General features: G+C 50.6%; 1 protein-coding gene across 2 annotated transcripts in view; it reads left to right on the top strand.

Annotated features, from left to right (window-relative positions):
- The window catches only part of GFRA2 (GDNF family receptor alpha 2), a 93,848-nt gene extending 72,025 nt beyond the window's left edge, over positions 1–21,823 (top strand). For both annotated transcript variants that reach the window (XM_037813324.1, XM_037813323.1), the window contains 5 exons: positions 2,970–3,079; positions 3,875–4,015; positions 5,720–5,892; positions 19,395–19,448; positions 20,421–21,823. In XM_037813324.1, coding sequence (XP_037669252.1) covers positions 2,970–3,079; positions 3,875–4,015; positions 5,720–5,892; positions 19,395–19,448; positions 20,421–20,543 — 601 coding nt within the window. In that variant the 3' untranslated portion in view covers positions 20,544–21,823. The remainder of the gene's footprint in view (positions 1–2,969; positions 3,080–3,874; positions 4,016–5,719; positions 5,893–19,394; positions 19,449–20,420) is intronic.
- Positions 21,824–22,383: the final 560 nt, after the last annotated feature.

Raw genomic sequence — 22,383 nt, 5'->3', positions numbered from 1 at the left:
GTCACATGGTGGGGCTTCGTACGTATTTGAGGACTGGATGAATGGATATCTACCGCCTCTCCCCTGCCCAGAGGGGCTATGGAGGATACAGATGAAGAAATGACTAGAGCCTGCCACTCTAGGAATGTATGTTCTAGTTGGAGAGACCAAACAGGGCAATAGCAGTAAGCTCCTGTGCAATTAAGTGTTAAATTGCCTGGTTCACACTATGTGTGTAGTTGGAATGTAGAGATGGAGAAATCCACATGGCTGGGGTGCTCAGAAAGGGCTTCATGGGGAGAGACTGGGTGAGCCTTGGGGAGGCCATAAGAGGGAAGAGGGCCAGGTAGTGTTGGAAGGGCTCCTAGTTTTCAGCTGAGAGATGGGATTTGGAAGCCCCTGTGGTGGGGAGAAGATGGTAACTCATGGTCTGCTCATGATCTAGCAGATTGCTACCCCACACCCTGTATGAGTTTGATTCTAGCTTTCTGTGCTCACCTGCAGCCCTCCTCGGTGTTGGGTCCTGATAATGTCCCCTTGGCTACTTCTGGGGTGGGCATTTGGCCAAAGCAAATAATGAAGTCTTTGAAGGTGCTTAGGGAGTTTTTGTTTTGTTTGGCCTCCAAATTCCCTCTACTTCTTGAAGTCCCTGTTTTCTCTCAGCCCACATTGCAGGTCTCTGGAGGTCTGGGGAGTGGGCAGCGGCCACCCCCCATCCATCCTCTCACAGCACTTTCTCTCATTCGTATAGGTGAGGCTGGGTTGGAGGGTGGGATGGGAGGCTGGTTTTTGCCACGCAATAGAAAATCTTCTGAAGGGGATGAAGGCTTGGTTGGACATGCTGCTTTCCCCTTCTTTGAAGCTCGGTGGTGAGGGGGTAGAGGGAGGGCAGAAGTACTTCAGATTTCCTGTTCTTTTCCCAGAGAAGACACATTTAATTCTCCTGAGCTGCAGAATTCTGGCTCTGGAAGGACCTTTAAAGCCCTGTGGGTCTCGCCCCCTTGACTGGGAGCAGTGGGGTCTGTCGGAATGTGCTGGAAGTCCTGGGTTGGGTCCTGGCTCCACTGCTCAGTAGCTCTGTGATATTGAGCAAGTTATTTAGCTTATCTGGGGTTCGGCGTCCTCATCTCTAAAATGGAGTAATAATAATAACTGTCAGTGCTCAGATTTTTTATGAGAATTAAGTGACAAGAGATGGATTTGAAAGTACCTTTTAAACTGTAAACAAAGATTGCTCTTTATTAATTTGATAAATAACCAAATCAGAGAGTCCCAGAGAATTAAGGCACTCACCCAAGGCCACCCAATGAGTCAGGGGCAGAGCTAGACTGAGAACGCCCATCTCCTGACTTCTAGTTTGGTGCTTGTGCTCCCTCAATTCCCATCCCTTGCTTCCATGGTGGTCTGAAGGGACCTGGGACACAAGGCCTCCTTGGCGCCAAATCCTTCCAGGGGGTTTCCTCCTTCACTTAGATCCCTATTCTTAGGGCCGTGGGGCTGACAGGCAAACCAGAATTTGTCCAGTGTGGGGGTGGGGACACAAGATGGGGGGTCAGAAGGGCACGTCCAGGTGTCTTCACCCCGCTGCCCTTGTACGTGCTTTGTGGAGATTCTTCTCTCAGCAGGCACCAGTCCCTCCTGATCTCTTGTCCGTCTCTCTGTCTATCTCTTCCTTTCTCAAATGAGTCAAAGTTGTAGTGGAGAACTCTGAGGAACTGAATTTGTGGTTAAGTTTGGGCTGGTCTTGTGAGACGGCCTTACGGTGTGGAAAGAGCATGGGTGAGGGATTTAGATAACCTGGGTTCTCGTCCTCCATAGCTGACTCATTGGGTTGCCATATATTTATTGAGGTCCTACTATGTCAGTCATTGGACAATATCGCTGAACAAGGCATTGCCACTGCTTCTTGGAGCTGCTGTGAGACCCAATGAAATGATACCTGCAGTAAAGGGCACTAACCTAGAAGGGGTGATTCTTAGTGTTATGTACATGGTGGAAAGGGCAGTGTCTTCGCCCATCCTGGGCAGATGGTGATAGTCTGTGTGTGTGCCAGGGCACTAGGGCAGGAGGAAGAAGGAGGAGCAGTTGTCCTGCATGCTGGACTTGGGTGCCCTGTGATTCACAGAACCCTCCGTGTCCAGGTCCTGAGCTGGGCACTCGGGTGACAGCCTGAGTCAGTGCCTGCCTTCAAGCACCTCTTGGTCTAGGGGGAGCCCAGAATTGTGAACTAGTGATTGGGAGGCAACGTGTTAAGTGCTAGCCTTGAGGAATTGGGCGATGGTGAAGTGTGGTGGACACTCAGGGGAGGGAGAGGCTGATTCTGCCCAGTGGGACTGGGGAAGGTGGAGCAGGGATGGCAGAGAAGGCTTTACTCTGACTCGATGCAAAAGAAACTGATCAGTAATGGCCACAAGAGTGTCTCCCCTCAAGGACTCGCTGCTTTTACCTCCCTGGGGGCTGCCGGCTCCCTTGATCCTCAGTCAGATCCCACTTGCTGGGGCAAGTATTGTCGAACCCATTCTGCAGAGGGGAAGAGAGCTGTGTGGAAGGGCTTGGGCAGGGTCACCCCGGGAGCGTGGCTGAGCAGGAGATGGAGACCAGGCCTCCTCCCGTGGTCCCAGGCTTTCTTTGCAAACCCACCCAGGTCCTTTGTATGTTCCTCTGATCAAAGGATCCTTAAAGTGCAACGTTTCCATGTGTCTTTGAGTCCTTTTCGTCAGTTGGTCTTTGGGTATTTCTGAAGCCTCACTCTGTGCCTGGCATTCTGGGAAGTCTCTGTCATTGAGGCACTCACAGCCTGGTGGGGCAGGCAAGACCCCTGTCCCCTTAAGACTTGGTTGCCCCCTCTCTCCTGCCCTCCCTCTTCCCTGCTTCCTTTGCCCTTGGAAGCCACAGGGAGAAGATGCCGTGCCACTGGCTGTGTGGAGGAAGGCAGTGACACAGCCAGACTAAACTCCGTTTTCTCCTTTGGGTCTTCTCCCCGACGTCAGGTCCCGGCTGGCGGACTTCCACGCCAATTGTCGAGCCTCCCACCAGACACTCACCAGCTGCCCTGCGGACAATTACCAGGCGTGTCTGGGCTCCTATGCCGGCTTGATTGGTAAGCCTCTCCCCTGTGCGCCTGGGGTCACAGGGGCTCCCTGCTGCCCCGATCTCGGTGGGCAGAGCGGAGTCCAGGCTCTGGACCAGTGGATGGAGACAGCCTGAGTTTGCCCTTCTCTGCTACAGAAACAGATAGATCTACGATGGGAACCCAGAGGACAAGCCAGCTCTTAATTGAGGAGGAGGGTCCAGCTATTTATCATGGGGGAGGAGGGGCCCTGTGGCCTTACAAGGCTTTTGAAATAATAAGAAAAGGTAACATTTCTTGCATGGTTAGGACATTCCAGGTACCGTCCTTAGCAGTTTACGTGGACTGTCTTATTTAATTCTCATGCTAGCTCTTAACTAGGGAGATGTTGTTATCTCCATTTTACAGATGAGGAAACTGAGGCTTAGAGAAGTTGGGTAACCTGCCCATGTTCAACCAGCTAGTAAATATTGGCACTGGGATCCAAAAAAGTCTCCCTGACTCTAGAACATACACTCTTCTTGTTAGTGAAGGAGAAAGCAAGGGCCCACGCTCTGGAAAAGGGCTCCTGGGATCTTCTCTGCCTTCCCAGTGATGAGGAGCCCAGTATCCTTTATGCCTCGTGCCCCTCTGGCCCCTGCTGACCCCCGTGATCATTGGGATAGCAAAGCTCAGAATTGGGATTATGAGTTGGGATGTGTGTGTATTTGGAGGTGAGTGGGAGGGTGGTACCAGGCTTCTGTCCTGCTGGGCCTGAGATCTGGGGGCCCAAAGTGAGAGACCTACTCCTCTTCTCTCCTTCCTCTCCCCTTCTTCCCTGCCCAGGGTTTGACATGACACCCAACTACGTGGACTCCAGCCCCACTGGCATCGTGGTTTCCCCTTGGTGCAGTTGTCGTGGGAGTGGCAACATGGAGGAGGAGTGTGAGAAGTTCCTCAGGGACTTCACTGAGAACCCGTGTCTCCGTAAGTCCTGGAATGTTCTCCCCGTCCCCAGAAGCCCCTCCAGCCCCTCCAACCCCAGGAGTGGCCCAGGAATCTGCCCTAACCATTCTCCTTTGTGATGGCCACTGACAGATATGGTACTTCTCCACTTTGGGTGTGGCCTACAGGGACCTTGGTTTCTGTGCTCTTGGAGATTCACACTGGAACTGTCAGCCTCAGTTTACCACTGGAAGCCTTGAAACTGTCAAGTCAAGGCCGGAGATTATTGGTCTGTTATCCTGACAGTTTCAGCCAGGTTCCTTTGGAGATTGAGCCCTCTTGTGAGGCTCCCCAGCATCTGTCACTTCTCTTTAAGGAATCTGTTTCCCCTTGGAAGTGGTGACTTTATTTTCAAGTCATCAAATTCCTGATCCAAAGGCTAGAGAGAGAGGGTAGCCATTGTCCGACTCTGCCTTTGATCTTTTCCGGTCTGACACCCATTGTACCCCACAACCTGAAGACTACTTCTCTTTTACCTTCCCTCCTGTCTTCTTTCTATCCTTCCATATGTCCTGCCAGCCTGCCTGCCTTCCTTCTTGTATGGCACTGGAGATTCAGAGATAAAAGCTGCAATCCCTATCATTGAGGCACTTGTGGTCTGATGGAGGTCTCATCAGGGGCGGGTCGGTGGTCACAGTAGGGGGCTCACAGTGCTAGGGCAGTAGTGTGCACAGGGGTCGTTAGGAATCCAGAGTGGGAATGACCGGCTCGACCTGGAGGAGGAAGGCCCTGAAGGTTTCTCAGAGGATTATCCCCTGATGTTTAGTTGGGTACTGGTCAGTTGAAGAGCAGGAAGGGCATTCTGGTCCACCATCAGCCGAGGTACAGGGCTCCATGGGAGACCATGGTGGGCTGCGGGAAACACAAACATTTAGCCTGGCTGTAGCACTGAAGATGAGGAGAGTGAGAGAGTTATTTGGACAGGCAGGTGAGTCCTCCTGAAAGAGCCTTGCAGACCTGAAGGAGTTAGGATTTTATGGTCCTGCAGGTGGTGGCAGAGGTGGGGTCCTTGAAGGGGTTTAAGCAGGTGGTATGGTTAGATCTGCATTTGAGTCAACTCCCTCTGGTTGGGGTGTGGAGGAGTGGGGGTGGGGGCTGTGGGTCTGATGGGTGACCCAACACAAAGAATCCGGTCAGAAGGCTGTAGAAGCTGTTCATGGGAAAGGGCCGTGAGGCAGAGCAGGGGGAGGGAGGATGGAGAAGAGAGATGTGTGGAGAGAACTTTAGGAGGTAGGCTCAGTTGACTGCAAGTGGGTGGTTTGGGTGGTGTCATGGACGACTAACAGGTTTCGGGTTGGGGGACTTGAGCCGGAGGGTGGGGAAGGTTCTGAGGATGGGGTCTGCAGCACTGACTGCCTCGGGGAAGGTGGCCCTCACCAGCCTCGGCGTGGCCTGCTCCTCTGGGCCTCCCATTTTCTTCTTTTTCTCTCCCTTTTCTCTTCTGCATCCTCATCATGTGTGTTTCTTTCTATTCTGGCTTCTCTGTCTTTTCCAACCTCTCTCTTGCCATTTCCTCTAGATGTGATCGCCATGTAGTTACCTGGAAGGGCTTTAGCAGAGCTAAATTTGGGCACGTTCCACTCTGTCCCCAGCTTCTGGGCTGTTACAGGGAAGGTATTTGTCAGGGTTGGGGGCAGGGGAAGAAGCCCCTGATTTCTCTGCATGTGTCTGTTCTCTCCCGCACAGGGAATGCCATCCAGGCCTTTGGCAATGGCACAGATGTGAACCTGTCCCCTAAGAACCCCTCATTCCAGGCCACCCAGGCGCCTCGGGTGGAGAAGACTCCTTCTTTGCCAGATGACCTCAGTGATAGCACCAACCTGGGGACAAGTGCCATCACCACGTGCACATCTGTCCAGGTGAGGGGCTTGGCTCTGCAGCTGGGGAAACGTGTGGTATCAGCCGGGGTGTGGGAAATTACTGAACAGCAGACTGGGCTGGGGCGGGGGGCTCTGAAGTTCCTCCCTTTGCATCAGGGACCCAAGAGCATGGAAGAGCTGGTCTGGGGTAGTTTTTCATGTGTTCATTCATTTAGGCATTCATCTCACAGGTATTAAGCACCTGTGATATCACAGTATAGTACTAGTTACCATGAGGGTACAAGAGAAATATAATGGTTACCATTTACCAACCATCTGCTAAATACTAAGGAGTTTGCTAGTAGGCTTAGTACCTTTCTCATGTAATCCTGACAACTATAAGGTATTAGGATTCTTGTTTTACTCATAGGAAACTGACCCAGAGGGATGAGGTGACATACCCAAGGTCACACAGATGGCTACTGGTGGAATCAAATTTAAAACTTGCTTCTGATTCCACAGCCCATGATATTCATTTGTCTGTCTGTCCATCCATCCTGCCTATTGATCCATCCATCCATCCATCCATCCGTCTGTCCGTCCATCCATCCACCTAGTGTGTGCAAGTCTTACATTCGGTGGTAGGGATACATGGTGGATAAGGCAGACACAGTCCTGAGTTTTATGGTCCTTATGGTCTTGTGGGGAACAGACAATTAACGAGGCATCAGCTCAGGACCGTGGTCCATGCATACCTGTGGCGCCATGGAGGCATCTCACGGGGCATCCGCTCAGCCTGCCTCCTGCTGAGCTATCCTGCCCTTCTGTCACACTCTTTACTACATTAGGTTCTGTGCTTGAGCGCTTGGTTCTAGACAGACTATAGACGCATACCCATGCACACACACATATATATCTAGAACGAAGAATTTAAGGTAGAACCTAATGTAGAATATCAGGGACACCAGAGGAAGAGGGAACAGTGAGGTCTTGGGTGGTGGGGTAGAGAAGGATATTTCAGGCAGGCATAGGGACTTGAGTTACCCGAGAAGGATTGGTGGGGTTTGAAGTACAGACTTAGGGGGCACAGCTGAAGCATAGGTGCAGGGGTGGGAATGAGGCCTGGGTGCGTGTGAGGCGGTCTGAATGGGTGGTGGGCTCATGGGATCACTGTGGGCAATTGTGATGTTAGGACAAGGACAAGGACATGGTTAGGGAGCCCCCATCTCACTTCCCCTTCCCTGCCCTGGTGGGGTCCCTTGCTCTGTAACAGCTGACCTCTCAGCGCCCTCATGTAGGGCTCAGCTTGGGGCCTTTTCCATGCCCTTGCTACCCTCCATTAGGTCGGCCCTCCCGGTTAGGGGCACGGTGCCAGTGTCACCCTTGGACAGCTCCTGATTACACTGGGCCTGCTTGAGTGGCTCCTGGTGTGGAGCTTGGGGTTCTGTTCCACTCTCAGTCTCCAGCTCAATTTCATGCTAGAGTGGTGGGCAGCGCGGCCGTCAGGGCTGGGCCGCCTGTCGGGTGACCATGCCAGCTGCTCTGGTGTGGTCTGCATGTCCCTCTGGGACCTCCCCCCACCCTCCCACCTGCCACTGGTTCTTCCCCAGCCCCTCTGGGAAGGCTCACGTGGGGGGATGCTTACTTAGTAGATGGCTGCAGATCCTCTTCCAAGGTTCTCACTGTGATTCATCATGGGCAAAGAGAAGTTCAAAGCCGTAGCTTCATGCCTGATCCCCCCTTCCCCATTCAGTGCTTGATGACTCTGAAGACTCACTTTGTATTCTCTTTCCCCTCATCAGTTTGCTGAACCATTGCTTGGTTTCTGTTAGCCCCGGCCTGGCTTTCTCCAGACTCACTGTTGGGAGACTTGTCTTAATTTTGGTTTGATTCCAATAGATAATGGATGATCTGTTTGTGAGATAATGTTTGGGAAAGTGCATCGTTAACTGAAAAACACGGCACAATTGCTCAGTGTCATTAATCCCAGGGGCTGCGGAGGCTCCCTGGCGGTTGGCGCCCACAGGCCTGGCCCCAATGACTGTCTACTCTGGGCCTCTTGACTGAGTCACTCTGTGGCCCTGCAGTGTGTGTGTGTTGTGGTGGTGGTGGTGGTGGTGGGGGTGGGCAGCCAGGAACGGCCATCCCAGGAGGGAAGGAAGAGAGACAGGGCCCCACCCCCATCGGTCCCCAGGTTCCTTTTCCACAGAAGTGGAGTGGGGGGTTGGGACAACGACTCCTGATTCTGTTTTAATTATGATCTGCTCGGTGCCAGGTGCTGGGTTTATGGCGTGAATAAGCCCTAGTCCCTCCTCAGCTCAACTGGGCGCTGCCCTGGGTGCTTTGTCCCTCCCCTCCCCAACTCTGCTAGATTCGAATGTCTCTGATTGGATGGCTCTGTGGGGAGTGTTGAGGGGCCTTCAGGAATTTGGGGAACCCGTGGCTACAGAAGGAAGTCCCTGAGTGAGGACAGAGAAAGGAAGCTGAGACCTGGACAGGAGGAGGGTGGGGGGAGGCTGTGCACCCCAGACAGCCCCAGAGAGACAGACAAGATCCTTCTACTTATCTGTGTCTTCCTCAACACTTCCTGGAGCCTTGGGGAAGCTTCTAGGGACCCCCTTCACTGATCAAGAGAGGACAGCTAGTTAGGCACCTGCCATGAGCAACTGGGTGTTAGGACCCAAAGGACTCTCTGAGATCTTCTTCCCCAACCTGAGGGACCTGAGGCCCAGGGAGGACAGTAATTTGTCCACAGCCACACAGCCGATTGGTGGCTGAGCAAGGTCAGGAATCTCAGCCTTCCATTCTCTTCTGGCTGCACTGAGCTGCCTCCTCCTCCAAATCTGCTCCCCCAGAAAGAACATTCCCATGGTGGGAGTGGGGCATGGGACTGGAGGAACTCTTGTCCCCATTGTGGGCCTGCTGATCAGAGCTGTGGGTGTCTGTGGACACCCTAGAGGAGCCAGCTGAGCCTAGGCCTACTTGGGGTGCCATGCTGGGTCTTTGGTGCTGCCGCTAGTTTGCTCTTGTGTGCTTCTACTCCCGGCTGTGTCCTCCCTGGGAACCGCCCTGCCCTCCTGGCTCTATGGAACTTGGAGAAGGCCTGGCGAGATCTGCAGAGTGGACTCTCCCAGGCCCTGCCCATATACCTTGTGTGGATTGCCATGCCCTTCCCTCTTTCCTACGGGTCTGACTGAGGGATCTGTGGGAGACAGGTCATCCTTGGACACTGATCTAAGGCCCTGTGTTTTTGAGGCCCAGCGAGGTGCCATGGTACAGCCTGAGTGCTGGGGCAAGCATGATGCCAGGCCTTGTGTTGTCCATCCCTGTCACCGAAATGCCTTTTCTTCCCCTCTCTTCCCCTCCCTGCCATTGAATCCCATTCAAGCATCACCACCCTCTTGGTGTGGCCTTCCCTGATTCTGTCCAGGCAAAGTTGCTTGGGCTCCCACTTGGCCTCATTTGAGCCCCCATCTTGATGTGTTGCCCTCTCCCCTCCCTGCTAGGCGAGAGTCCTTGAGAACAGGGACCATGTCTTGCTCGTCTCTTTAACCCTGTATGACCAAGTGCACCATGCCTGGCATTTAGCTGGTCCTCCACAAAAGCTGAACAAAAGGATCAAGAGTCCTGAATTTATTTGCTTTATTGGAACTTACTCCTCTTCCAGAACAGGGTCCTTGTCATTGCTTGCAAGCAACTGTTTATTCAGCATTCCTCCATCCCATAGATATTTATCGGGGGCCCTCTGTGTGTGTGGTGAAGGAATCTTTCTATCAAAGATGCAGAAAGATTGGTTAGAAGGCTCTTTGGTAACGTGCTGGGGCTGGAGCAGGTGTGCAGTGGGGTTGGGAGGACGACCGGATTAGTGCTTCCCTGGGCATAGTCTGTTTCCAGTATCCTTGACATTCCCCTTGCTTATTCTGGGCTCAGAAGGCCAGTTTGCAGGGCCCCATCAGATCCACTGAATCTAAGCTTTCCCTGTGGTCCTGGGGAGCCACAACAACATGTCATCTGTCCACCAGCCCAGTTCCTGCTCTTACCCTCGACACTGCGGTCACATCTTGGGGGTAGAATTAAAAATGAGTTTTGAGTGGGACACCACAAGGCCACCTCACCACCCACCTGCAGTAGATCGGCAGCCAGTTCCCCCTCCCTCCTCTCCCTGTCTGGTCCCTTGGTGAGTCCCCACCTGTCGCACAAGTCCATGGATGTTAGGTGTGGGTGCCGCGAGGACAGGTCAGTGTGTTGGGGTGTCTATTAGACATAGATATGGCTGGTTTCAAAGCTTTGAGAGACACTCGTTTGTTTCTTGGAATACATCGCTTTTCTCCTTCCCTCCCTCCAGCTCTCTGTTGTAGTCATTCATTTGTTTATCCATCCATGCATTCCTTCATTCATTTCATTTTTTCAACATACATTCCAGGCACCGAGGCTAAGAATCTTAGTGGGCTGGAACTCTAGTCTTCATACCATAGGATGGGCAGGACACATGCTCAGATGATTAGGGGAGAAAGGAGTGGCCTGCCAAGAGAACCAATAAAGTGTTATGGGGTGTCCAGAGGAGGGAGGGACTGCTTTGAGCTGGGAGCGGAAGCCAAGGACTCATGGACAAGGTAAAAACCTGCTGCCAGGTCTGGAAGAATAGGGAGACTTGTGAGAATGTGTGTGAATATGTGGAGATGTGGCATTGGCGTTGGAGGGGGTGAGGGTGTCGGGGGCAGAGGGACAAACAGGAGTCAGGAAAGCATAGAGCATGTTGAGTTGGGTCAACAAACTGTGGACTGCTGGCCACATCTGGTCTGCTGCCTGTTTGTATAAAAAAGGTTTTGTTGGAACACACCCACTCTATTGTCTCCACATTGTCTGTGTGCTACAGGCGGAGTTGAGTAATTATGACAGAGAGTATATGGCCAGCAAAGCCTAAGACATTTCCTGTCATCCTTGCTACAGAAAGTTGGCCAGCCCCTGATGGAGAGGGCCCGCAAGCCTTGGTTTGGGCAGGAAAAACAAAGTATGTGCATGCGAAGGAGAGGGGTGAGAAATAAAGCCTGATGGGCAGATTGGCACCGGAAAGTGTTGAGATGCCACCGGAGGCTTTTGAGCAGGAGCGAGTCATGATCAGAATTGTGATTTAGGAAGACGAATCTGACAGCAGGTGGAGATTGACTGGTCAGGGAGAGAGCCTGGAGAGACAGGGAGATTGTTAGAAGATCTTTGCGATAGTGGGAGGTGGGAGACACGGCTGGGCCTGCAGTGGTGGTAGGGCAGAGGGAGGGGGCCGAGGGGACTCGGGATTTGCCTGTGGGGCCAGGAAGAGAAGCAGGACACAGGAGAGAGCCGAGCAGCTCTCTTTTTTAAAATGCAGTTTTATTGAGATATACTCACGCACCATATAATCCATCCAAAATATGTAATTAGTGACTCACAGTATTATCATATAGTTGTGCATTCATCACCACAATCAATTTTTGAGCCTTTTCATTACTCCAAAATAAAGGAAAAAAAGTAAAAAAAAAATAATTAAAAATAAAAAAGAATACCCAAACCATCGCATACCCCTTATCCCTCCTATTATTTATATATTTTTTTGTCATTATTTTATTACTCATTTGTCCAGACACTGGGTAAAGGAATTGTCAGTCACCAGCTTTTCACTATCACACAGTCCCATGATAAAAGCTATATAGTTATTTAGTTATAACTATATATAGTTATATAGTTATCATCAAGAATCAACTCTACTTGATTCAGATTCAGGGATTTCCTTCTAGCTATTCTAATACACTAGAAACTACAAAGGAATATCTTTATAATGCATTAAGAATACCCTCCAGATTGATCTTCTGACTCTATTTGAGATCTCTCAGCCACTGAAACTTCATTTGGTTTCATCTCTTTCCCCCTTTGGGTCAAGAAGGCTTTCTCAATCCCACGATGCCAGGGCCAGGCTCATCCCTGGGAGACCTGTGCCTCGTTGCCAGGGAGACTTAGACCCCTGCGGACCAGCTCTTGCCTCCGGTTTTCCCATAGAGAAAACACTGGTCTTAGTCACTAGCTCTTGGGCCATACCCATGAGGCTCTGGGAACTGTCAGACGGGGTGGGGCTGGTGGCAGAGGAGGAAGACAGTCGCGTCATTCCAACTTCCTGGGCAAAGTGGCCTCTCTGGGAGAAATTTATTAAAGGAAGAACCTTGTCTTTGCCAACACCCCTTCCATGCCGGGGCCCTTTCCCCAGCTCGTGTCTCCGAGTGCCGCCTGCAGTGCCCCACAGAGCCAGCTCTTCCCACAAAGTCCCCCCACCCACCTCCACATCTGGAGGGATTTGCTATGCAGATACCCTGTTTCCCACCATCCCAGCAGCCCAGGCCCATGCCTTTTGGGGTACCGTAAATCCACACACCTGGGCTTTCCTCCAGGGGATGAGAGGCTCAGAGTAAGGGATGGGGATGAGGAGGTGAGTGGGCAGGGACTGGGGCAACCACACTCTGTCCGCCTGGGCCCATCCTATTGGAACCCAGGAAAATCGGGGTGACACAGACACCAGGGGCAGCCTTAAGGGGAGACCCTGGCCTCAGAGGCCAGCCTGCCACCTGAGGGGTTCGCAGGGAGGACAGCTTGGCTCTCCTCCTCTCCCGTTTATTTCACTGCCGTAGAAGTGATTGTGTGGATATTTATTTCTCTCTTTAGGATGTGAGCGACTAGAGGGCAGGGGATTCATGTTTGAAATTCTTTGAGGGAGAGGGATGGGGGGTTTGGCAATCTCTGAGTTAAGGATGAGGGAGGGAATGAAGGTGTGAATTTGAACCACCACTGGTTTTGGCCCGGGGTGGGGGGCTCTTTCCCTCTGACCTCCCCAATGCCACTTTCAGGGGAGGTCAGCTGATTGGTGTCACCAGACTGTTGTCAGGACCGGGCTAGGGGCCTCAGGTTTGCATCACCGGGGAGCTCACTGCAGCCTTTGCTGTCTGCTCTGTGTTTTCTGTAAATCAGGGGAAGGTGTTCCCCTGGGGCCAAGACTTCTCCCTGCGCTTTGCTCTCTGAGCTGTCAACCGCTGCCACGAGGGCTGGAGGAGGGAGGGCCCAGAGCAGGAGGCTGGACCCTGGGGACCGCTCACCATCCTCTTTCCTGCCCTGTCACTGCTCTTCTTCCAAACCCTGCTTTAGGATGCAGAGTTGAGCTTGGCTCTGCTTCATGCTTCTCTTATCTTTGTTTAGAGCTTTGGCACATCCCATGCAGTGTCTCATTTAATCTTCAACAGTATATGAGTAAACTGAGGCCCAGATGGATGAAGGGCCTTGCCCCAGGTCATTGGTGGAACCAGGCCTCGAGCCCAGGTCTCTGGACATCCAGGGCCTATTTCTAGCTCTGTTTTTAGACTGCCTTGGATCGAGGGTTATCCTGTGAGGATGGACACAAAGAGAAAAAGGCTGGCATGGGTCACTGAAGACAGAACCTAGATCTAGAACGTTATAGAGATGCTAGCTCTCGCAGCACTTAAGGGAAGTAGTGTAGGACAATGAGAGGGTATCTGATATACTCGTGCTGACCCTGCGTGGCTCGTCAGCCTGAGGCCTGCTCAGCTGAAAGGTCAGTGTGTCCAGAAGGACTTAGGCATGTTTTGTGGGTGATGGACCCATGGTGGGTCGCCAGGGGGGATGGGGAAGGGGTCATGTTCTTGATCTTCATTGAGGTCAGCCCTTTTATTCCACAGATGTCCCTGTGGCTCCTCTCAGAGACCATCCTGGGTTGGGTGTCCCTTGGGGCAGGCCCAGTGAGGTGTTTTTGCTTTCTCTTGGTAATGGGGGCCAGGTGAGAGGATGCATCTCCTCTCTTTCTGTCCCCTGCTCCTCTGTCCTGACCTGTGCTCTCTGTCTCCTTCTGTGCTGCCTTTTCCTTTTCTTTTGCTTCTCCCTTTACCTTGTTCTCTCTCAGTCTGACCTCTTCCCTCATTCCCTTTTCCCCCTCATTTTTCCTCTCTAATGTTTGTCAACATCCCCTGCCCTCTGCCTTCTTGAGGGAGTGAAACCCAGTCAAAGCCTTGTTTGGTCTCCAGATGTTCAAACATTCACACGTTGTCCCCGCACACCTGGCTGAGCTGCCGGCCCCTGGAAGAGGTTTTGTTCTTGGTACCTGTCTCTGCCTCTCTCTGGGGGTGGAGGTTGGGGGGTCGCCCTGGGCTGTAGCCTTGTGGAGGCCGTGCTAGCACCCACTGGGGCTGGCCCCTGGGTTCCTGGGCCTCCCTGAGAACCTGCCTCCACAGCCACAGGTGCTGTTGCTGGCTGGACCCTAAAAGACATCTAGTTCGTTTTCTTAAACCTTATTTATTTTTTCCAATGAGTTTTTTTTTTTTAACTTTTTACCCTGAAATAATTTCAAACCTACAAGACATTTGCAAAAATAATACAAAACCCCTACTGAGAACTCCAACACCTCCCCACCCCCAGACGCCCAGATCCACCAACTCTTAATACTTTGTTGCCTTTGATGCGTCACTCCATCCATCCGTCATTTGTCTGTCTGTGTCTGTCTGTGTCTATCTATCTATCCATCTTGTGAACATATCATAATTCTTCCATGAACATTTCCATGTACAAGGATATTCACTTATATAATCACCTTAAGTGTAGTTATCAAATTTAAGAAATTTAACATCGATAAAAAGCCTGTATTCTGCATTCCAGTTTTGTCTTGTGTCCCAGTAATGTCCTTTTGAGCCTTTTATCTTCCATTCTTAAATCCCATCCAGTATCACGTATTGCATTTGTCATTATCTCTTTAGTTTATCTTTTTTTTTTAATTGTGGAAACATATATACAACAAAATTTCTTCCCATCCCATCCCCTCCCAAGCATACCATTCAGTGGGATTAATTGCATTCATAATGTGGCAGTATTTACTTTCATCACCATTCATTAATAGAACTTTTTCTTCACCCCAAACAAAAACCCTACACTCATTTTGCATTCATTCCCCATTGCCCCACCCTTCCCTGTAACCTGTCCTCTACTATCTGTCTCTATGAGCTTGCAGATTCTCTAATATTTTCTTTGTGTTTACCATGAGGCTTTAATTTGACATCCTAAATCTATAATAATTTCATTTGCTTTGATACCACCTTGCTTCAGTAGCATACATAAACTATGTTACTATATCCCTCTGTCCCCCCATCTTTATGTAGTTCTTGTCACATATTACATATTAATACATTAGAAATCTGGAACCATTGATTTATCATTACATTTTATGCATTTGCCTTTTAGATCCTATAGGACGTCAAAACTGGAATTACAAATCAAAAATATAATAGTACTGGCATTTATATTTCCCCATGTCATTTTCTTTGGCAGAGAGCTTTATTTCTTCCTGTGGCTCCAGCCAATTGTCTGGCGTCCTTTCATTTCAACTTGCAGAACTACAGTTAACATTTTTGTAGGGCCGGTGTAATGGTAATGAAGTCCTTTAGCTTTTGTTTATCTGGAAATTTCTTAATCCCTTCCTCATTTTTGAAAGCAGTTTTGCTGGTTATGGAATTCTTGGTTGGCAGTTTTTGCTTTCAGCACTTAAAATATATCTTCCCAATGCCTCTGTGATTTCTGATGAGAAATCGGCACTTAACCTTATTGCAGCTCTCTTGTATGGGACACATTGCTTCTCTCATGTGGCTTTCAGAATTCCTCTCTTTAGCCTTGGCATTCAGCAATCTGACTGTAACATGGAGTGGTGTGGGTCTATTTGGGTTTATCCTGTTTGGAGTTCGTTGAGCATCTTGGATGTGTATATTCAATATCTTTCATTAAATATGGGAAAATTTCAGCCATTATTTCTCTGAGTATTCTCTCTGCCCCTTTCTCTCGTGTCCTTCTGGGCCTCCCACAATGCGTATATATTGCTACACCTGATGGTGGCCCACAGGTTCCTCAGGCTCTGTTCATTTTTCCTCTTTCTGCTCCTCAGACTGGATGATTTCAATAGTTTTATCTTCAACTTCATGAATCTTTCTTCTGCCGGCTGCAATCTGCTGATTTACCCTCTAGGGAATCTTAAATTTCTGTTACTGTGGTCTTTTAGCTCTGTTTGGTTTCTTTTCCTAATTTCCATCTGTTTGATGAGATTTTCTGTGTTCATCTATCATTTTCCTGATTTTCTTTATTCTTTCATATTTTCCTTTAGCTCTTTAAGCATGTTTTGGATCAGGTCTAACGCTCCTCATCAATGGTTTCCAATGCTTAACTCTTCTCCTTTGCCTGGGCCAGTGCTCCCTGTTTCTCTGTGCATTTTGTAATCTTTTGTTGAAACCTGGATATTTTGATATTTTAATATATCACTGCAATTTAGACTCAGAGGTTTCTGTTCCTTAAGCTTGTGTCCACCTAGTGTTTTGACAGAGCTTTCCTTTAATGCCAGGAGCAAACAACAACAACAGTAAAAATAAAAGAAGGCAAAAAAGAAAACGCCTTTCTCAGTCTTTTCAGATTGACCTGTGCAGTGCTCTCTTTAAGAGCTTATCCATACAATGAGTTTAGAGGATAACTCCAGGCTAAAGTATAGAGGCCTTCCTGGTCCTTTCTGCACAGGCATCTTATCTTAGGCATGTGCGTTTGGACCTAGGAATTCTCCTGTTTACATGGTTGCAACTGTTCCCTCTTCCCTAGGAAACCGTTTCCTCATGGTCTCGGGCACTGCCCTGTCCTATAGCCAGCAATCCCTTGCCCCAGGCATCCCTTGACTTCTCCCATGGCATTCCGTAGGAGAGCTCTGTTAGCTGCTTTCTACATGCAGGGCAGCTTCTGGGACAATGAGTCCCTCAGGCCACCTGATTGGGCCAGACAAATGCTGCTGGATGAGGGTTACTCTGCTCCCTCTGGACGTGGGACTAGGGATCCACACTGCGGGGAGGGCCCAGCCAGGTGCCATGAGATCCTACTGCTTTTAGGTAGGCTTTTCCTTTTCTTTCTTTCTTCCTCCTTCTTCTTCCTCTTTTTTTTTTATTTATTTGAAAAGTTGTAGGTTTATAGAAAAATCATGCATAAAGTACAGTGTTCTCATATACCACCTTGTTATTAACACCTTGCATTAGACCCACAAAGTGAATTCCAGCCAACTCCAGACTGCCCTGGAGAGCCAGAGGCGTCTTCCATGGCTCCCCAAAGCTGTGCGTTCTTGACCTGCCCAGCCAATGCAGCCCCTCACCTGTCCTCCACAGCTCTGAGGAAGCTACCGGCTTTAAGTCTCCTCCACCGCCTTTGTACGGGGCTGTTTGGAGCAGTGGCCCCCACCAGAGCACGGCCCCCAGGGATCAAAAGCCATGATCGGTAGTCGGCCCGTGCCCACCCTGGTTCTGGGGGAAGTGGAGTTTTACGTTCCTTTCTGGCACCAGCGAGCTGCACCAGGGGCCTGCCTCCAGTGCTGCCTGCTGTGTGGATGGGGGTTGGGTGCTGGAAACCACCACGTGGAGAGAGCAATTTACTGGTATTTACTGTAATTTACCAGCCTCTTCCTCCTGCCCTTCCCTGGGTGCTGTTCAGTGTTCTGCTGGACTCCACAGTTTCCAAATAGTTGATTCAGACAGTTTCTGCCTGTTAATAGCTGCTCTGGTGTTGGGACTGTTTGCTGGCACTTCCTACTCTGCCATCTGCCCACAATTCCCGTGGCCTTTTTCTTGATTTGGTGCTCGCCCTGTACTGCAGGTTTTAAACTGTTTTCTGGGGCTTTGAGAAAGGGGCTTCTGCCAGTTCTTGCTGGTTGTTCAAAGCTTCTGTGGTGGGTGGAGCCTTGGAGCCTCTCACTCCGCCATCATGATCCTCTGTCAAACCTTATTTTTTTTAAAACAGAAGAATTGTTTTTAAAACTATTTCATCCACAACTCATACATAACATAATACATGAAACCAATAAAAATGGAAGTGCTTTGGTTCAAATGAGGGAGTAAACCTTGAATCCCACTTGGGCTGTCTGCCTCTGTGATTAAACATAAAGCTCCATATTTAGTGAGCCCATGGTAAGGGGGGAGGGGGCACAGGAATAAGACATAGACCACTACGGTAGAGGGGAGGGTGATGACAACCCCACCATCCTGAAACGACTAGAGCACAAAGCAGTGCTGGGCTGTGTGGGGCGGCCCCCGACAGGCCACAGATCACCACAGGCGAGGACCCTGCAAAGCCAGGAGGAGCTCAGGGAAGTGAGACTGAGTGAGGATTGGTGAATGGAAGAAAGGAGGAGGGTGTCAGATTGAAGATGGCGATGACAGGAAAGCCTCCGAGGTGGGCTGGGTGTGTTCTGTTCGCAGCAGTGGCTTCACACAGCCCAGGCTAGAGTTTTGCTCCATCCCAAGGAGTGGAATCCACCCCCTAGGTCCAGAGAGCCTTAGAGCAGAGAGAAGCAGGTTGGTGGGTTGGTCGGGCCATAACTTGGCACCTGGAGACCCGGGTGCTGGTGATGTGTCTTGAACAGGCTCTTCCTGGGTCGGGTCCCCGGTTCCATTCTTCCCCATTCTTCCTGCACTCATCTTCTCTGCAGTCGTAACTCCACCGTCAGCGTTGACTCTGCCCTTGGCTGAAGTCTCTGCGTGACAGCTGGGGCCTTGTTTAGCTGACCAGATGCCCTGGGCTGTAGATTGCCTGTGATGTCCAAGGGATTATTGGTACTTCTGGCCAAGAGCAGTGATTTCGGCATAATTTCTTGGGCTTCTCAGGTGCTTCCAGTGGCCAGAGCTTCCCACAAGTGCCTTGGGAACTAAGCCACTTGAAGCCAGGATAGAAACCCTGCATCCCCCAGCTTGTTGCCATGGATCAGCATTATTATGATGATAACGAAGGATTGTTCTTCATGCACACCCTCTGGTCCTGCATCCCAGTGACTATTCCAGAGATAGAGAACAGTTCCACCAAGCCAGCCTTCCTCTCTGATTCTTCACCTTGTCCACAGAGTTCCCAGGTGCTGCACATCTGTTTAGAGTCGGAATGGCCAACACCTGGCATGGCTACCAGATGTCCACCTAATGTGCACCAGTGACAGACTTCACTAATCAGTCACAGCTCTCTTACCCACTGAACCCAAATGTATAGCCTTCCAACAGCCATGACAAAGTGGAGCTGGCCTTGACATTTCTGATAGGTGGCATTCATTCATTCATTCATTCATGCAGGCAAGCATGCATGCATTTGGTAAACATTTTCTGAGTTGCTCCTGTGAGCCAGACTGTGCTCGGCCCGAGGGAAAGAATACATAGCTCCTGCCTTTGAGGTCCTGTGTATGGTAGACAGACATGTGAATGGCTTATTACGACACGGTGCTGTAAATTGGACAGCAGAGTTCTGAACTTTGTGTTCTAGGAGCCTGGAGGAGGCCGGATGTAATTGCCAAGGGTGTCAGAAAAGAGCAGGGGCTTTGTGCTATGTTGGAATTCAGCCAGTGCTTGTCACCGCACACCTTGTGCTCAGTGATGCTAACAGTGGTGGGCAGGGCCACAGAGTGTTTGGTCTTGTCTGAGTCACTGGACAAAGCCTGGCCGGAGACTCAGCCCAGTGACTCATTCTTACTAGTGCCTTCTGTCCCACAGGAGCAGGGGCTGAAGGCCAATAACTCCAAAGAGTTAAGCATGTGCTTCACAGAGGTGAGTGAGGGGCACAGGTGGGGGTGGGTTTGGTGGAGCAGGAGCCTAGGCAAGAGGGGCCTCTTTCCCAGGTGAGCCTTTGATTCAGAGCCCCCAAATCCCATTGCATGGGCTGGACCCAGCTGAGCTCTGGCCCCACCTGGTTTTGGTCAGACACTCACTCACTCTGCTGGGAGGGAGGGTAGGAGCGGGTAGGGCTGCCACCGGGCCCTTGGCTGTCCCCTTGGGGGAGAGACTAGTGGCTGCTTGGATCAAAGACCTTCCCAAGCCTTCCTTACTCAGCAAGACAAATTTATTGAGCACCTACTATATGCTGGATTCCTATGATGTTCAGGAGATACAGAGATGGGAAAAGGCATGGCCTTTCCTTTAAGGGGCCCTCACACAGGAGTATATATGTATTTGATATATGACTTATAGACCCAAGGTAATAGCTTAGATGAGAAGAAAAGAAAGTGTAAGATTCTCCAGAAGGAGAGAGAGGCTTAGATAGAGATGTGCCAGAAGATTTCATCGAACGGGATGGTGGGGGGGGGGGTCTGTACAAGTTTATGAACAGGGAGAAGGCAGGTTCTCTCTTCTCTCTCTTCTAAGCAGTAGATTCCGTGGCTCCCTGGAGTGGCTTCCACTCGAGATCTTTACACGATCTCCCTGTTCGGTGGAGCTCATAGCCCCACCCTTACTTGGGAGGGTCAGTTCTGATGCTGAGAAGAGCAGCCCGTTTCCCCGGGAGCTGCTGCCCTGCCCCCCAGACCTCAGGCCTCGGAGCCAGAAGGGACGCAGCTTTCCCTCTTGCTCCCGTCCCCACCCCAGCTCCGTGGCCGCCTGGCTCTGCATCAGGCTGCCGAGGAGGGTCCCTCTGAGTCAACAGAGTCCACTTGCTGAGGCCTTTTCTTTTCCTTATCCCAATCCTGCTGACTTGTTGTTGTTGTTCCTTTCTTTGTTTTGTCTCCCCCTCTCCCATGGACTCAGCTCACTACGAACATCCTCCCAGGGAGTAACAAGGTGATCAAACCTAACTCAGGCCCCAGCAGAGCCAGACCCTCGGCTGCCTTGACCGCCCTCGCCTTCCTGCTGCTGAACCTGGCCTTGTAGTCACCGGGAACTGTGCTGGAAGATTTCTGAAAGCGATACAAACAGGAACACCCTCCTGGAAAAAAATGGAAACACACAAAGACACACACACACACACACACACACACACCTTGCAAAAAAAAAAAAAAAAAGTTTTTCTTTTTCCACCTTGTCTCTGAACTTGCCTCCTCCCAGGTTCCTTCTCTGGAGAAGTTTTTCTAAACCAAACAGGCCAGCAGATGGGCAGTTTGAGAGCTGGCACTAGGGGTCTCCTGGCAAGGGAAACCCAGCACCAAGGAGAGCAAGAGGGTCTAGGAACATCCTTCACTTTCTCCGGGTGTTTCTTCTGCACAAGAGACCAAGATGAGACCCCTGCAGCTGAGTGGACTTGTGGCTGTGCCCGATGCAGGCTCAGGCAGGACGGTTGCCGCTGCTTTCTCAAGCTGCCCACTGGAGACCTGACAGAGACACGAGGCTGTCCCCGGGGGATGCCAGCTGGGCGCTTTCAGCACCTCCCCTTGTCTTCAGGAATGGAGTTGGTTTCCTCTCTCCACCTCAGCCAGGCCAGGCAGTGTAGGACCCGGTGGGTCTGCCACCATGTGAGAACCCCACAGAGGCCCGTGGAGGGTTGTGGTGGTTGGCACGGGGTCATCTCCAGGAGGGTCTGGGAGCTTTGTCCGCCTGGGAGAGCCCCATGGGGGCAAGTAGCAAACCTTGGGCATCAGCTCAAGGGGCTCCTTGGTGGCAAGAGTTTTGACGTCAAATAGAAGTGATCTTTTGTTGGCTTTTTTTGATTTCTGGTGAGTCCATTTGGTGGGTCTCCCTTCAGGGAGAGGGGCCACTGAGGGTGGCAGAAGAGACCCATGTCGGGGTGAACCTGGGGCACCCTGCTCTCTCTAGCTCTCTCTTTGTCTCTCTTCCCTCCTCCTCTTTTTCACTTTTCTCGTTCCTCATTTCTGAGACCTACATCAACTGTATGTACATAGCAAGGCTCCTTCTCGACATATATGTATATACACATCCATATACATATATTGTGTGGTTTCCCCTTTCTTTCCTTTTTTTAAGAAACAAACTTATCAAAGTAATATCCCAACAGATGAGCGAAAATGTATTATTGTAAAGTTTATTTTTTTTAATAATGTTGTCTATAATGGGGGAAAAAAAAGGAAATTGGCTCCCTGCATCCCTCCTCCGGTGGGGCTGGCTGGGCTGCGGAAGGGAGTTTCGGATCAGTATTCACGCTTAACCAAGGTTCCAATAAACGTACTAGGAATCAGTCTGCCTTCGGCCTCACTCCAGTTGTGCCTTCAGATCCTTTTTTTGTTCTTGGCCCAATGCCACTTCTTGGCTGCCTACCTGTGGCCCCTGATGGGCCTTGGATAGTGTGTGTGTGCATGTGTGTATATATGTGTGTGCAAAAACAAGTGTATCCATTCCTATATCCGTGGTTGTGGGTGGATGGAGCTCTGTTAAGAGATTGTGTTACATTTGGTGGGTCTGAGGTTCCCAGCTGCACTAAGCCTGCTGGGTAGTTCTCTTGTTGTCTTCTCACTTTCCTAATCAGTACAAATGCCTTTTGGTCCCAGATGGAAGAGAGTGAAAGTAGACGTGAGGATGGAGGAGAGCAAGACGATTGGGTTTCACACCTTTGGTATAGTTTGTTTGATGTTTGCATCTGTTATGGGTTGCTTTTAATCTCACCTAGAATGGAGTGCTGTCTGCCACCTGGGATTCTTGGAAGATATGCTTTTAGGGTGGTGACCTGGCCTCTTGGGCCCCACCAAAGAAGGAAGTACAACTGTGGGTGTTGTGTTTCTTCTCTCCCACCACTTCCTTCCCTCTTACTCTATTGGTTACT

The sequence above is a fragment of the Choloepus didactylus genome, chromosome 20, assembly GCF_015220235.1.
Source record: "Choloepus didactylus isolate mChoDid1 chromosome 20, mChoDid1.pri, whole genome shotgun sequence".
NCBI classification, from domain to species: domain Eukaryota; kingdom Metazoa; phylum Chordata; class Mammalia; order Pilosa; family Megalonychidae; genus Choloepus; species Choloepus didactylus.
This window is presented reverse-complemented; position numbering and strand designations above follow the sequence as displayed.